Raw genomic sequence first — 17,936 nt, 5'->3', positions numbered from 1 at the left:
AACATTCAATTACAATCTAATTTTTTTATGTCATAAAATTGTATTTAGTTGCTGTTGTGTAAAGTTGTGGTATATATGTTGGCACAACAACTGAAGTGTATGTAACACGCACAGTGGGAATATTTTAGAAGTTATGTTGGAAGAACTGTTTTAGTGGGTATGATGCATAGGGGATGAGTATTGAGGTTATAGCAGCAGGCAGTCTGTGCAGTAAAAGGGTGGGAAGGGTATAACAGTAGGCAGTATGTGAAGAAGAGGAGTACAGAGGGTATGATAGTGGACAGTATGTAAAGGTGAGGAATTTTGAGAGTATGACTATGGGCAGTATGTACAGAAGAGAAGTGTGGAAGATATAAAGGTATGCTGTATGTGTAGAAGAGGAGTATGGGGGATATGATGGTATGTGTAGGAAAAGAATGCAAAGGATATAACAGTATGTGCAGGAAAGAAGTGTGGAGGGTATGAGGGCATCAACTTGGTGCATGCATCCTGCAGCCCTTTATAGACTGATTTCTGTCTCCCCCATCAACTTATTTGTTGAGGAATCAAATACAACTGATAGCGCTTCAGGATGCTTACACAGAGTACACCATATGTACAAGTTGAATGGAATACATCTTATTCCTAGTTTGCAGGTGGTGTACTGCACTGTATCCTACTGTTTTTTTTTTTGCACGGTGTTATGTGTGCCTCTATTTCTGTTCCCTCCTACATTATGTGTGTCCTTGTTTCTGTTCCTCTATAAGCAAAACAAAAGTTGGACATTTTAATTAATATAATTAAGGATAACAATAATATTAATCTTCTGCCAACAGATCGAAGAGTCTGTCCGGAGTATGGTAATGCGCTATGGGAGCCGTCTGTGGAAGTTGCGTGTCCTGCAAGCTGAACTGAAAATAAATATCCGCTTAACACCAACAGGGAAGCAGATTCCAATTCGGTTGTTTCTGACAAATGAATCTGGCTACTACTTGGATATAAGTCTTTACAAAGAGGTGACAGATTCAAGAACTGCACAGGTAAGGAAGGGGTAACATTATATTAAAGATACAAAAAAAATGTGTTCGGAAGAATGTAAATGATTGAAGGATTCTGTATATATGGATCAGAGAATTCTACAAATAAATTTTGTGGTAAAGGGAGCATGTTGTGTTTTTTCATGTGTCTTTATAAATAATGTACATATCTTTTTATACAATATTGCTTCAATATTGCTTAGAAATATTCTTTATTTATCCATTCCAGCCAATCTGTCACAAGTAACAAAATGTAGTTATTTAGTGTTTCAGATAACTGGTTTATTGATGTGCTCTAAATACAAATCTGTTCATGAAGTTTTCTTGGCAAGGATACTAGAGTGGGTTGCCATTTCCTTCGCCAGTGGATCACAATTTTTCAGAATTCTCTGCTGTGATCTGACCCTCTTGGCTGGGCCTACACGGCATAGCTCATAGCTTCACCGAATTATGCAAGCCCCTTCACAATGGCAAGGCAGTGATCCATAAAGGGGGCCTTTTTTTTTTTGGTTCATTAGGTTTTATGATGCTGTTAATGTGCTGCACTCAATATGCCAACAAATTTGGAAAACTCAACAATGGCCATAGGACTGGAAGAGGTCAGTTTACATTGTATTACCAAAGACAGGCAGTGCCAAAGAATGTTCAAACTACCGTACGATTGCACTCATCCCACACGCTAGCAAGGTTATGCTGAAAATTCTACAACCTAGGATTCAGCAGCATGTGACCTGAGAGCTACCACAAGTACAAGCTGGATTTCGAAGAGGCAGAGAAACTAGAGATCAAATTGCCAACATTCACTGGATAATGGAGAAAGCAAGGGAGTTCCAAAAGTTCTACTTCTGCTTTATTGACTACAGTAAAGCCCTTGATTTGAAAATACTGTATGCAAGTCAAGAAGCAACAGTTAGAACAGGACATGGAACAACAGACTGGTTCAAAATTGAAAAAGGAGTGTGGCAAGGATGTATATGGTCACCCTACTTATGTAACTTATATGCAGAGTACATCATGCAAAATGCCAGGATCAACGAATTACAAGCCGGGATTAAGATCGCTGGGAGAAATAACAACTTGAGATATGCAGACGATGCCACACTAATGACAGAAAGTGAAGAAGAACTAAAGAGTCTGTTAATGAAAGTGAAAGAGCAGAGAGCAAAAGCTGGCCTGAAATTGAACATTAAGAAAACTAACATCATGGCAATCAGTCCCATTACTCCTTAGCAAAAAGAAGAAGAAATGGAAACAGTGGAAGATTTTATCTTCCTAGACACCAAGATCATGGCAGATGGTGACTGTAACTATGAAATTAAGAGATGCTTGCTTCTTGGGAGGAAAGCAATGGAAAACCTAGACAACATTATAAAAAGCAGAGCCATCACCCTACCAACAAAGTGCCATATAGTCAAAGCTATGGTATTCCCAGTAGTAACCTAGGGCTGTGCAAGTTGGACCATAAGGAAGGCTGAAAGCCACAGAATTGATGCTTTTGAACGATGGTTTTGGAGAAGAAAGTCCCTTGGATGGCAAGAAGATCAAAAACCAGTCAATCCTGAAGGAAATCAACCCTGAATATTCACTGGAAAGACAGATCCTGAAGCTGCAACTCAAATACTTTGGCCACCTAATGCGAACAGAGAACTCATTGGAAAAGAACCTGATGCTGGGAAAAGGAGAAGAGAATGACAGAAAACAAGATGGATAGATAGCATAATTAAAACAATGAACATGAAGTTAAGCAAGCTCCGGAAGGCAGTGGAGAAAAGCCTGGTGTACTATGCTCCATGAGGTCACGGAGAGTCGGACACAACAAAATGATTGAACAACAACAAATACAAATCTGAATAGCAATGTTTCTGATTAAACATGCACACCTTAAAAGAGTCAGAGGAAATGAGTAAGTCTTCATTCAAATGGCCATCCAATGCCATACCCTGCCCGGGTCAGTATATTTCTGTCATTAATGGCAGACATGAAGACTGTACAAATCAATTACAAGGTTACACCATCTCTGGCTGCTTGTATGTAATCGCATAAGGAGCAATTAAATGTGGAAGGGACAGAAAAGTGGCCCTGTATGCAGACAGTTGGGGTCCTGGGTCATTCATTTGTCACTAATGGCAGGTAATTGCTCTTTTTGAGATTACATGTTAACATCTGTGGAACCTCCCAGCCTGTCATTGATTTTTTTGAGCAGCCACAGCTGATCACTAACACTTGGCCATAATCACTGCACAAAATTGGTTATCTGGGCAGTGTACGGCCATGTGAATTAGGATAGTCTTATCTTCTCCAGGTGCTGTCATCTAGATTTTCAGCCTGGAGAAGTATCTAAGCTGATGCTGGGCTTTTATTAAACAGCCCAGTATAAAGTGCACCACTGAAACATGGATACACCTCGTATGATAAAGTGCACTTACTACCCTATCGTTATCATGTATGTAAAGTGCACACTTAGGCGCAAAACCTTTCTATCACATGGAATCAAATCATATAACACCGAAATAGAAAAATTATTAAATTAGAACAATGAGTTAATAACCAAAGTCAATAAAATGTCAAAAATTCATATGATGGCATCAGCAGTCTCTTCTTCATGCAGGATCTGGGGCAGTTCCCACAAGCAGAACATGTAAACACCAAAAAGAAAAGAAAGAGGGAAAGAGAGCACCACTACCTGTGTGTAGTAAGTTCAATAAAAATGAAATGTATATATTGCACTCACATGTCAATTATATATACAAGCACATCTGTCAAGTCTCCAATAGGTGGCAGTATACCAGGTGGTTAGTGGTGTTACAGCAGACTCTCTCTAGGTGTATGTGATGTCAGAAACCGGGAAGTATACCAGGGAGCACACCAAGAAGAACCAGCAGACGTAGGGGCAGGGAGCCCTAAAAACATGTTGCCACATCCATCCACATCATGATGTCTTCAAACTCACAGCAGCCTCCATCTTAGTTTTCACAAACAGCTGGTTCTTCCTGGTGTGCTCCCTGGTATGAATCCTGATATCTGACATCGCATCCACCTAGAGGGGGCTGATGTAACAACACTGACCACCTGATATACTGCCACCTATTGAAGACTTTACTAATGGTTTGCATGTTGGTGCAATATATACTTTTCATTTTTTGTGATTTTTTAATAAATGCTACACTCAGGATAGTGGTGCTCTCTCTCCCTCTTGATTTTCTTTTTGGTTTATACACCTTGTACAATGTTTATTTACAAATGATTTAAACAAATAATATATAATGTCAGCATATAAAATATGTAAAAAAAAACTTTAAAAAAGCTACTAAAGTTTTGCATTATCAGGCATCAAATGTTATTGTTGAAGGGATGTGTTGATTACATTTGAGACTTTTAAATTCTTTAATTGCAGGCTTTTGGAACTAATTTAAATGTTTGAGCATTGGGATGAACAGTTTAATTCAGTTCTTGGCACCCTGACCACAGGGTTTCTTAAAGTTAAAACTGCTGAAACTAAAAATGAAGCAAAATATATGAACTATATGGCAGTACATGAATTGTGCATGTCATGGAGAATAGGAGGGAAATGGTTTACGTATGTCCTTATGTTAAGTCTTTGGAATGGACAACAGCTTCCATTTTTCAGTTTTCAGATACAGAAAAGTGGTGCAAGAAATATTCTGTGAAAATGTATTCTAAAACAGAAATAAGCAGCATTAAGAATCAATAAAAGGATTTTTTTTAAATGGAAAAAACTTAAATGGTAACTCCACTTTTATGAGGAAAAAAATATCAAAATAAATAAATAATAGGGTATACAATTGTGACACAAGGCATTATTGTAATTTAATGTTATTAAAAATTACCTTTCCTTTTCAATCTGCAGCTCTGTAATTTTCTGAAACTGTAATGCAATATGGCTACCTGGAGGTGTTCTGTACACAGAATGTGTACAGAACGCCCCCCAGAAACATTTCCTGCTTGTGTGATTGGCTCACCAATTTTCCCAGAAGTCTACCCTAAGATACAAGTCAGATTTCAGGCATCCCTTGCAATAAAAATGTCATTTTTAGTGAGGTACTTCCAATAGGAAGTCACATCGAAAGGGATGCAGGTCCAGCAGCTTTCCACATTAGAGCCCTGCAGGTGCTGCAGTTGGTTGATAATTATAAAACTATTCCCATTAGACTCACTTTGTCACATGGATACAGACAAACACACAGTGATTTCTTCAGCCTAACAAAAGGTAGGAATCTGCAACAAAGTTTGTTAAAATCCTTAAAATGTACATAAATCACCCAAGGGGGATGTTTTTTTTTTTTCTCTCAACAAAGGTGGAGTTACGATTTATTTTTTATAATTCTTTATTTCTTTGCAGGAATACAAAACAACATCATTAATCAATGAAGTACAACATAATGCATTCCTGCCCTTTTTATGAACAAAACAAAAACAAGACAGTATCAGTACAATATCCAATACAGTATATAGTATCTATTCCTCATAGTGGTCCAACAAAACAAACAAACAAACAAAAAAAAAAAAAAACAAAAAAAAAAAAAAAAAGGGGGAAGAAGGGGGGGGAGGGGGGGAGAGGATCAATCCCACCCACCGGCGGGTTTAGTTTACATTACTCAACCAGCTCACCTAATCTTCAATTTCTTCTCCAATCAGCCTCTTCCCCTCCTCTGACTGTAAAAAAATGTCCCATGGAGCCCAGATTTGCGCTATGGCTTCCCTTTCCTCAGAGGGCATAGGGATCAAGTTCTCCATGATCCCAATTTTCCTTACTTTGTTTAACCATTGTGAGATTCGCGGTGCTCCCTTTTCCTACGATTTAAGTAGGGCTGTTACTGATTAAAATTTTCGTGTTCAATTAACAGATTTTTCAACAGATCCAACTACTTTTAGCTGATCTCCTTGCATTGCAAATCTGCATTAGTCAGTGGTAAATGTGGTATACACTATATACAATCACCCGACACTAGTTATTTTCCACAATCCATGACTTACATTTTAAATTTAAACTGTAGCACTGATGTAAGTTATTTTTTTTCCCCAGTAGCGTGACACTTTCTCCACCTCCAGTCTAACTAATCACTCTCACCTTATGGCATGGATCCCTGTGCAAACAGGTGGTCATTCAAGCGGGTATCAAAAGGGTTAACATGGACCATAAACTTCTCTCACGTCTCCTTAAATCTCAGCAAGGATGCCAGGTCTTGGGTAGAAAGAAAAAATCGAAGTGCTTACCGCTTAAGTATAAGATTTAATTTTTGTGTTCAAACACAAGCTACTCACATAGAGATGATAAAAGCACAGCATGTAAAGCCGACAATCGTGTTAGTTCCGTAGGGCAGCAGCAGGTGACGTCATGTGTAGTTCCTCCCCTGTACACATTACGTTCAATCAGAACTTCAACGTCACGGACTCCCCACCCCCTTCCCTTCATTAGCAGACAGAGGCACTTGGGCAAGGGGGAGGAGTCCGGTGACATTGATGTCCATGACGTCACCAGATCTCAGACGGAACTCCTTGAAGACCCGGAAGCTGGCGGAGAGATGAGCACCGATAGAAAGAATTTCGATCGATCAATAAATTAACGATTAATCGCGGAATTAATCTTTAATTTCCACAGCCCTAGATTTAAGTGAAATTTTCCAGACCTTTAGTTTCATGCAATGCTGAGTTCAGACAATTTGCAGAGCAAATCCAATCTGATATGGCACTGGCCCACGGAAGCATGTCTTTCAGTATCTTTGGTAGTTTCAATGTTTGCTGTCTAATTGATATACATTAGTGTAACCACTATTTATAAAGGTAACACCATTACAGTAGGTGTTATGAAATATGAATTAGAGAGGAGAGTTTAAGATGTACAGAAGTTCAGTTTTAGGTATAAAAAAACAAAAATAGGCTCACATATGTGTATTACTAATCTACGTATCCAACTATTTGTGACAGGGCCAGTTCCAACTGAGCCTCATCGGCAGTCTTTTAAAGACCCTGCTAAGTAGGGTTTATGACTTATAATTTATTCACTCCAAGTTTTTCTGCTGTCTTAATGTCACCTTCCCCGGCTGCCTAACCAATACATTAGGTATAAATCTGTTTTTGTTTCTGACTCTCAAATTCTGAGGAAAATGATGATGGCTTGGTGTTTACTACTACTACTCCCACAGGGAATCAGTGATGTGGCTATTTTATAGAGATAGAAAATGTAAATTCTATTGAAATGTATGCTTTTTGCTGGGTATCATTGAGCAGAATCTGTGATCAGATTTTACATTTGGCTAAAAAGAATTTCTTTAAGGTTTTGCAAAGCTCAGAATAATTTACTAATTCTCAGCACCATAATGATAGCACTGTTGCATCTGGCAGCGTTCAGCTCGAATGCTTCAGGGGCTTGATGATAAGGTAAAAGAAGCTTCTGCAGGGTTTTAGTTAATGTTAGAAAGCAAGTTAAGTTAGTGGTGGGCTGGGGCTCATTGTAAGAGTAAGTTTAATTGTTGGAGGTTTAGGTATCATTGGTAGAAAGTCTTGCAAGCCGTTATGGATAGGATAGAGGCTATGAGCATATGAGGCCCATAATAAAAATGACTGTTCTGATCTGTTACCACACCACACTAGTGAAGAGGCTTAATTGCTAGAATTTCTCTAACAATAGTTTAAAGGGTTACTCCTCTTTTGTTCAGGGAAAAACATCTCTTCTGGGTGATCAATGTACATTAATAAGCTTTTAACAAACTTTGCTGCAGAGTCATACTTGTTTATGCTCTGATTCTAAATAGGAGTGACGTTTCCATTTTTGAACAGCTGATGCACTTGTAGGACTCTAATGAGGAGAGTGGCAGAGTTTGTATCCCTTTAGAATTGATTAACCCCTTAGGAGCATCTCACCAAATCTGACATTTTTGTTGCAGGGGATGCCTAAAATCTGACTTGCATCTTAGTGCAGACTTCTGGGAAAATCTGTGAGCCAATCATAAAAGCAGAAAGCTACATTTCTGGGGATGATCTGTCTCCAGGTTGCCATATTGCATTTGATTCTACAGAAAAATACAGTTTTGAAAATTAAATATAGTTTTTAAAACAATAAATTACAGTATGGCTCGTGTCAATTGTTTATGCATTATTTATTTCTTTGCAATTACTTTTTATTAATTTCTTTTAGTTTCTATTTTTTTTTTTTTTTTTGGAGTTACCCTTTAAAAATCTGTTTGCAACTTCAATCAATAAATTGATAGATCATTGTTCAGTTGAAAGTATAGTTGATAAATCTGAACAAGCCTTTGTGAACAGAGATTCCAGCTGAAAGTAAAATTGATAAATTGACTAACCATCATACTACTGTAATGGTCTTCAAACATAACAGGTAGATATTACATTTAAGATTACTTTTTTTTTTTTCATAGATCATGTTTCAAGCATATGGGGACAAACAGGGACCACTTCATGGGATGCTCATTAACACTCCTTATGTGACAAAAGATTTGTTACAATCTAAGCGATTTCAAGCACAATCTCTTGGAACAACTTACATATATGATATCCCTGAAATGTTCCGTCAGGTAAGACTTTTTAACTTTTAATTAATAACATTTAAATCTGAAAGTTCAGAGGTTTTGTGATCACTTATAAAAAAAAATATAAATATATACAGTGTGTGTGTGTGTGTGTGTGTGTGTGTATACACACACACACACACACACAGTGGGGAAAATAATTATTTGATTCCCTCCAGATTTTGTAAGTTTGCCCACTTACAAAGAAATGAAGGGTCTAAAATTTTTATCATAGGTATATTTTAAATGATAGAGACAGAATGTCAATCAAAATCCCCAAAATCAGTGAGTAAAATAAGTATTTGATTCCCAAGCAAAACATGACTTAGTACTTGGTGAAGAAACCCTTGTTGACAAGCACAGAGGTGAGACATTTATTGTCGTTTACCAGGTTTGCACACATTTCAGGAGGGATTTTGGTCCACTCTTCTTTACAGATCTTCTCTAAATCCTTAATGCTTCTTGTCTGTCGCTTAGCAAATTGAAGTTTCAGCTCCCTCCATACATTTCATGACCTTAATGAGCTTCTTCTTGAGCCACTCCTTTGTTGCCTTGGCGGTATGTTTTGGGTCATTGTCATGCCATCCATGACCCGACCTTCAAGTGTTCTGTTTGAGGGAAGAAAGTTCTCATCCAAGATTTTACAATACATGGCTTAGTCCATTGGCCCTCAATGTGGCAAAGTCAGCCTGTACTTTTACTAGAGAAACAGTCCCAAAGCATAATGTTTCCACCTCCATGCTTGACTGTAGGGATGGTGTTATTAGGGTCATAGTCAGCATTTTTCTTTGAGTTGCCAAGCGAGAGCCAAGAACCCTTAAGGATTTAGAGAAGATACAGATACAAAGGCTTCTTCACAATATGAGCTGTGAAAATGTGAAATAGACTCCTGCAAGAGACGGTTCTGTCCAGCTCAGTAGATTGCTTTAAAGGCCTGGATTCTTTCCTAAATGTACCTAGTATAACTGGTTACTAACCTTTATAGGTAAAGTTGATCTAGGAAATATCCAATTGCCCCTTGGAGTATCAGGATTTTTTTTCCCCCTGCTGGAGCAAATTGGATCTTACTTTCCTGTTTTTTTTTTTTTGCCTTCCTCTGGATCAACTGTGGGAATGGGATTGTGTATATAGGATTGTAATCTCTTTGTACAGGCAATGGCCCTTTATGAATAGCATTTTTGTATTATGTTTATTATTCAAAAGAAAAGCAAGTTCCTTGTGTAGTGCAAGGATGGTAATTTAATTGAGTTATTCAAATGTTCTGCCAACAACCATTGAAATTGGGGTTAAGGGTATAAGGTGGAGTGGGGGGGGGGGGTGGTGGTGGAGTGTAGAATAACGTATAACATAAAGCATTTGAACATAGGTAAAGTTGATCCAGGGAAAATCCGATCGCCTCTTGGGGGATCAGGAAGGAATTTTTTTCCCCTGCTGTAGCAAATTGGAGCATGCTCTGCTGGGGTTTTTTTTCTCGCCTTCCTCTGGATCAATTGTGGGCATAAAATTGGGTATTTGGATTGTACGATTATTTTTTATTTTATTTATTTTTAAGGTTGAACTGGATGGACTTGTGTCTTTTTTCAACCTGACTAACTATGTAACTATGTAATAGATTAGCATTGCAAACATGGTGTCAGCCAGTCTAGCATGAAATATAAAATTTGTATTTGGGTTTTGCCATTATTGTAAGAAGTGTGATGAGGGTCAGAGAGGCAGAATGAAAGATTAAATAGACTTATATAAGTTAGTGATTACTGTATATTTAAACCAAACATGTAAAATGTCTATTCTTTGACAATATAACTTTTATTGCAGTTTTTGCTCTACTTTTATGTACTGATAAAAAATATATTTAATTTCACTACACTAAGTAAAACAGTAACTAGAAGTATGTTACAGTTGGTGGCTATTTAAGAGGCCTCCAACCTGAGGAAGGAGGCTACACCCTCTGAAACGCGTTGTCCTGGCAACCACACAGCGTCCTCTGCTCAGTCTAGTCTCCCTGGTTCTTCCGGAGTCTTGTGGCTTCGGAGGCGGCTTTAGCCGATAGTGAGCAGTTCATGCGCAGCCTGACGTCAGCTGCATGCTGTGAACTCGCATCCATCCACCATGTGATCTTGTCACCACGGCGTTCGGAAGGGTCATCATTCAGGGATTCCCACTGCAGAACTGATGCATGTGTTTATTTCAGTTTTGTAAGTACATTGATTTATTTACCAGTTTTCATTGAATAAACTGTATTGCACAATTAGCCTGTGCGCTCAATTTTCCTTTGTTTTCAACCACACTTTTATTGGGTTAGGTTTAGTGTATTCAGAGTGACCCTCCACCATTTTCTTGTAATGTTTCTTTAACTCTACAAGCAATGATCCCACATTAAGAATGGGCACTTAACTGTTTTACCACGTGAACAGCAAAGCATCTCAAAATGAATACATCCCGTTGAGATGCTTTCTGAAATCTGAATCATTAAGCACTAATTGCCATTGGGAGCACTGAATGTAGACCTAAATGAGTAGTAGATTGTAGTAGATTTTACAAGTAATGTCAGATACATCTCAGTAGGGTTTGTTTGTGAAAATATAACATTCCATAAATCCAGATGTTTGTTCCTTTCTTCATCCGTTAGGATTAATAATTATTTTTCTAATGTTCTAAACATTAGACGTAATACAATCTTCCAATTTTCCTCCAGGCGCTTATTAAGCTATGGGAGTCAATGGATGCTACTGCTTACATTCCAAAGTGTCAATTGTCTTCAGATGTTCTCACTTACACTGAACTTGTACTGGATGACCAAGGCCAGTTGGTACACATGAACAGACTGCCAGGAGGAAATGAGGTAACTTCTGTAATGCGTTTGACAGATTGATTACAGCATGCATATTCCTTTTTATGGGTGTTTTTCTGTTCATCATTTTGTCCCTGGCCATGAAAGCACCTTGCATCATTATCATTTGATTTACATAGCACCTAGATAAGATGTCAGTGGGAGGGCTAGGTGGGAATCAGAATTATTATGATTGTGACTGTTGTTTCCATTATTATTTACCCCTATTTACCTAATGTGAATATATACTATATGTAAAGGACTGTGTAAATTGATGGCGCTATATAAATACCTGTAATAATTTATATTGCACAAACTGTTTATCTGGAGGTGTTTAACTCTTAATGGTGTAACAAATGCTCCACTTCGGGTCCCAGTGACTAAGCTCTGAGGGGTGGAGGGAAACATGTTGGGGGCATGGCCTGGCTGTAGTCCAGGCTGAGATTGCCGCTTACACACTCATCTTAGGGACAGCATCGATGTGCAGCCACAAGGAGTCCTCTCCTAACCTTCAGTGATTGCAGAAGCTGGGATGAGCTCCCTTCAGTGCCAGCGCTCCCAGCGGCTGAAGCTAGGCATTTACACCTTATTCCAGTGGGCCTGAGCATCACACTAAGCTATGTTGGGTCACAATGAAATGCTATAAAGGTGTCTGTGCTTAGCAGAGTTCTGGAATAGGAGACTAATGTAATAGCTGTTCAGATATCTACAAATACCTAGAGAAGTATAGAGGGTATGACAGTGAGCAGTGTGTTCAAAGGAGAAGTGTGGAGTGTATGACAGTAAACCGTATGTGCAGGAAAGAGGTAAGATGATTATGACAGCAGACAGTATGTACAGAAGAAGGTTGAGGATGGTATTATGAGTGGCAATATGTGCTGGAGAAGAATACCTAGTGTATGGCAGTAGGTAGTATGTGAAGGACAGGAGACCAGAGGGTATTATGGGGGAATTGTGTGTAAAAACGGTCAGAAGGTATTGTAGGAGAAAATATGTGCAGAAGAGGAGTACAGAGGGCATGACAGTGGGTGGTATGTGCAAACGTGGGGTGTGGGGGTTATGAAAATAGGAAGGATGTGCAATAGTGGAGTCTGGAGACATGATGGGACAAGATGTGTAAGAAGGAATTGTTCAAGGTATGACAGTAGGCATTGGGTTAGACTTACCAAAGGCAAATAGACTGTGCAATTTGCAAGTGCAGTTGCACTAATATTCCCAACGACTTAGTGAATATTGTAAAGCAGGGCTAATTTTCATCATCCAATTATGTGCAAGAAAACCTCCTAAATTTTCTTGCACCTGATTGGGTATTTGCAAAGTAAAGCTTCACCACATTCACTATGCTCTGGGGAATATTAGTGCAACTGCACTTGCAAAGTGCACAGTCTATTTGCCTTTAGTAAATCTACCCCATTAGGTGCAGGAGAAGAGTGTGAAGGTATTATAGCGGAAATAACAGTTAATCTTTTGACTCACAAATTGTGGTTACTATTCTTTTTCATAATTGGCAACAAAAATCACTAGAAAATGTAGTCATGACCTAAACCGTGACAGGGGGGATAGATGTGCCTCATAATGCATTTGGCACCCATTCACAAAGATGAATAATCACAAAGCAGCAGCATGGGAGGCAAGCTCTTCAAACAGGGTTTTACTGTGTCAAAGTACAATGTCTTTAGGGAGGACATGGACAGTGTTCAAAATGCAGTTTGTGTAGTGGGAGTGTGTGACTGCACTAGAAACTAGAGTGTGTGCTGAAAGAAGGGATACAGGGAAAAGACCAATGTGTCCTTTAAGGTTAGGATCTCACTGGGGAAACACAAGTATGTGTGCTGGAGGTGGGATGTAGTAAGGACCAGGAAAATGCTGAACTGCAGTGGAGAAGTGAAAGTAGAAATGATATAATATAGGATATTATTTTGGATGAGTAATATTATAAATTGTTTTATATAGGGTGCCTATTTTTTAAACACTTTTTGTGTATGAATGTGTATACTTTTTTACTGAAATTTAGTGCTGGCATTTTTTCATATATTAACTTAGAGGTTGTAAACCTCCAAACCCCCCCCCCCCCAAAAAAAAACTGCAAGACAAAGGCATAATGAGCTAGTATGCATACTAGCTCATTATGAAACACTTACCTTAGAACGATGCATCGGCACACGGCTGACAGGGCTGATATGTTTCCCAGAGTTATTTCTGGGTAATTCCGTCACTATAATCCCAGAGTTATTTCCGGTTAATTACATTACTCCCACGCATGCACGCGAGAGCCGCCGATCACAGCATGGGCCCTGAAGAAATGGCACAAGCAGGCCAATCCTTCAGTGCACATGCGCCCGTACGCTCTGAAGGATTGCAATAATGGTGCACGTTTAGGAAATATTTTTCACTTAAGACCATTAAGTGACGTAGTCATGTAAAGCAATGCATACATCTCTATGTGTTATGATTGTTTACACTTTATATTGCTTTATCAACAGATTGGAATGGTGGCTTGGAAAATGACCCTTAAATCTCCAGAATATCCAGAAGGCAGAGACATCATTGTAATAGGAAATGACATCACATACAGAATTGGATCATTTGGACCTCAAGAAGATTTGCTGTACTTGAGGGCATCAGAACTTTCTAGGTCACAAGGCATTCCACGTGTATATGTCGCTGCAAACAGTGGTGCAAGGATTGGTTTAGCAGAAGAAATACGTCATATGTTCCATGTTGCATGGGAAGATCCTGATGATCCCTATAAAGTAAGTTTATGAGAGATATTTAATAACATGCAGTTAGATTAACTGTTCTAGGACTTGGATTTCAATAAAGGATAGATGAATACTGAACTTTGGAGCTGGTCCAGCTCAGTTATTAGAGAAATATTTTCTGGTGGATATGTTTTCAGCAAGCTTGGCCAAACATTTCCTATCTATAGCAACAACAAGCATCCCACAGCCAACTGCTGTTGGGAAAATTACCAGTTGAACATATAAGGGAATAGGTGCTGGATGTCTTTCTCCTGCTTCTGTATCCTAGTCCTATGTTGCTCCATTATTTTGCAGGGAAACTGGCCAGAAAGACCTCTTCAGATGGTCAAAGTGTACCTGAACGGTCAAATGTCATGAAAAGTTCTATGTCCATTCTTAACCCTAAAATGTAATCTCAAAACCAGCTCTTGTTTCTGATTAGCCAACGTATTCAACTGTTCAATTCATGTTGAGCATTACAGCTAAAAAATTCATTATTCACTGATTGCTTTTTACACTGGAATGAAATCATGTATTCATGTAGACCAGGGCAGGCAACCTTTTGAGAACTGGAGATCGACCTTGGCAGCATGGAAGAGATCAAAGATCAATGGGTTGTGGTGCTCCTTTTTTTACTTATTCAGAACTTAACAAGCAAGCCCCCAATAAACCACAAGGACCGCATGGAGAAAATGTTGAAAAATGTAATAAAACTAATGTCACAGTAAAAATATAAACACAGTCTACCTTAAAAGTAAGCTGTAGCAAGAAACTCAGCATTTACTTTCATTCACAATTTTTTTTTGTGTCCGGGGAATAATGAGTCACCCCAATAAGTCTGATGCAGGAGTCAACCATAAAGGCAGAACATCTGGTACTGCAGGCTGACTTGCTTGAATAGTTTCAGGCCTCCTTGGCCTCAGTGCTAGCTTAGCTGTCTGCTCTAAGTTCTGACCAGTGTAAGTAGTATCTAGGGCAGTGTCCAGGGGTCAGTAGTAGAGGAGGGGAGTGCTTGGCAGTGGGCAGTCCTTTTTAACGGGGGGAGGCTTCAGCCCCAATACTTACACCATGCTGCATGCACTTATATTCAGACAATGCTGCAGTAGTCCTATTTGTTTGAATTTGCCTTTATTTTAGCATGGAATGAGTAACTGAAGGGCTTTTGAATAGGTAGGTGCCCATTGCCCTCTACCCCCAGCACTCATCTGTGGTAGCCTTCGGTTGTAATTTTACATGGTTTGTTCTCTTTAAGGTAGCTCACTGTTATGATTATCACTAAGTACACCCAAGCTTTACACTAGTCATATATCACTGTAGGGCCACATGCTTGTATGCATTGCTAACATCTATTATTTCTTTTAGGGCTTTAAATATCTATATTTAACACCTCAGGATTACAAAAAAGTTAGTGCTTTAAATTCTGTGCACTGTGAACATGTGGAGGATGAAGGAGAATCAAGGTAAATATGTGTCCATAGTTGGATATTCTGTTAACTATTTGCATACTTTGGTATGTTTACTTGCTTTTTTGCCATTCACTACTCTTTGGCATGCCACTATGCCTGTGACCCAATTTAGAGCAGTTGGCCAGTTATTATGAGGCCTACAGCTCCCAACTTATTATAAGCATTGGTAAGAATTTTGGATGTTGTAAAAAAATTGTCTGTTTTTTTGTACATTAACATAATATTTCTTAAAACTAACATGAGTACTATTAAATCATGACTCTGGCCTGGCTGCACCTGGAGGATGCCTTCCAGTTCTGAGCACCAGTCCTTATGAGGGATGTGCTGGATCTGGAGAGAGTCCAGCGAAGGGCAACAAAGCGATAAAGGGACTGGAGGACGTTCGTTATAAGGAAAGATTACAAGCATTGGACTTATTCCCTCTAGAGATGAGAAGCTTGAGAGGGGACATGATTTCAATGTACAAATACCATACTGGTTACCCCCACGATAGGGATAAAACTTTTCTGCGAAAGGGAAATTAAAAAGACATTCAATAAAATTATAAGATAAACCGTTTAACCTTAAACTGCGTAGAGGGTCCTTTACTGTAAGAGAACCAAGAATGTGCAATTCTCTTCCACAAGCAGTGGTTTGAGCAGGGAGCATAGTTAATTAAAAAAAAAAAAAAATTAGATAGGCACCTAAACAACCTTAACACACAGGAATATGCAATGTAATACTGACATAAAAGCACACACATAGGTTGGACTATATATACACATTTGCATCACCACAGTGTTAACTTGATAATATATTAGTGCCATTTTTGGCAGCTTGAAGTCAATAATGTCTCTAGAAAAATGTGAGGTCCATGGAGTCCAAATCGTTTTTTAAATGCATTTATTTTATTGTGAAGAATGGCTGCCAGCTTTGCTTTGGCCTGATACCATGTCATTTTTTGGTTGACCTGCATGACCATTGGGGTTCAGTACCACCAGGCTTTGGCGCCAGAGTTTTTCTGACTGCCAGGAAAATAAAGATCAGAAGCCTGACTGTCGGCACTGCAATAAGTTGCTTGGAGATTGAGGGCTTTATTGGTGTTACCAGGAGTACTGCTAGGATAGGACAGTATATACCAGTAGGTACACTTTGGTTCAGAAATGTTAAATTCAGGTGCAATCCCACCAAATATCTACTAGTGTGCCCACCACTATACAACTCCTAAAGCAAAGGCCCAAATAAATTTAGCCAGTTTAAGAAGTGCTATTTAGCCAGTTTGTGAAGTACCATCTGAGTATTACTTTGTGATTGCCTAATTTAATAAGGATGTCGATGACTCATTTACATGTCCAGGATTTTAGTCTTTTGGTGTGACTGACGGGGGTTGCTTATATCTTTTTCCCTATCTTTTTCCCTATTGGGAACTATAGGGCGGGGGATGTTGGTAGTCACTTTCTAGAAGAGACCCATAAATTAGGAAGAACATACTATACCTTTTGCTAAGGAGTGACATTCAAAAGGTTAGGGGGAATTTGTGTGCTTTAGGTGGATTGTGCATAGTTTCAAATTCAGAGGTAGCGAAATATGATGAGGGGGAGTGGTGTGTGTATTGTATTAACCTCTTGGGACCCGCGCTATAGCCGAATGATGGCTACAGCGCGGATCTCCTTTTCCGGGACTACGTCTATTGACGTAGTCCCGTGCACGAGCGGCCTGCGCGCCCCCTGAGGGGCGCGCGCGGCGCTCTCTGTGATCGGCGAGTCTATGAGACTCGCCTGATCACTGATCAGAGCAAGGGGTCGATCCCGACCCCTTATCGCGTGATCAGCTGTCAGCCAATGACAGCTGATCATGCGATATAACGGAGCCGGTAATCGGCTATTATTCCTCCTCGCGCTGACAGCACGAGGAGAAAAAAAAAAGCCAATCACCGGTGGCCGTGATTGGGACATCAGTCCCGATCACGGCCAGCCCTGCCAGTGCCCACCTGCCCCCTGCCAGTGCCCACCTGCCCCCTCATCAATAAAGATGATAAAAAAATAAGTGCCCCCCGTCAGTACCACCCAGCAGTGCCCATAGTGCCACCCAGCAGTGCCCACAGTGCCACCCGGCAGTGCCACCCAGCAGTGCCCACAGTGCCACCCAGCAGTGCCCACAATCTGCCTCAACAAAGGTGCTGCACCCCAGTGTCACATATCCGTGCCCATCAGTGTCATCTACCAGTGCCCAGCAGTGCCCAGCAGTTCCACCTATCAGAGCCACCTATCAGTGCCACCTATCAGTGCCCATCAGTCCCATCTATCAGTGGTACCTATCAGTGCCCCTTAGTGCCACCCATCCGTGCCACCCATCCG

The 17,936-nt window shown here is 39.7% G+C and overlaps 1 protein-coding gene across 2 annotated transcripts in view; it reads left to right on the top strand.

The window, feature by feature from the left end:
• The window catches only part of ACACA (acetyl-CoA carboxylase alpha), a 480,408-nt gene that overhangs the window by 281,134 nt on the left and 181,338 nt on the right, over positions 1 to 17,936 (top strand). For both annotated transcript variants that reach the window (XM_077481395.1, XM_077481394.1), the window contains exons 38-42: positions 816 to 1,019; positions 8,414 to 8,569; positions 11,259 to 11,405; positions 13,877 to 14,146; positions 15,497 to 15,594. In XM_077481395.1, the coding sequence (XP_077337521.1) occupies positions 816 to 1,019; positions 8,414 to 8,569; positions 11,259 to 11,405; positions 13,877 to 14,146; positions 15,497 to 15,594 (875 nt within the window). The remainder of the gene's footprint in view (positions 1 to 815; positions 1,020 to 8,413; positions 8,570 to 11,258; positions 11,406 to 13,876; positions 14,147 to 15,496; positions 15,595 to 17,936) is intronic.

This window comes from Lithobates pipiens, unplaced genomic scaffold (genome assembly GCF_037356315.1).
Source record: "Lithobates pipiens isolate NorthernLeopardFrog02 unplaced genomic scaffold, aLitPip1_a1.2 Scaffold_16, whole genome shotgun sequence".
Lineage (NCBI taxonomy): Eukaryota > Metazoa > Chordata > Amphibia > Anura > Ranidae > Lithobates > Lithobates pipiens.
Note: the sequence above shows the minus strand (reverse complement) of the source record. Positions and strands in the feature narration are given on the sequence as shown.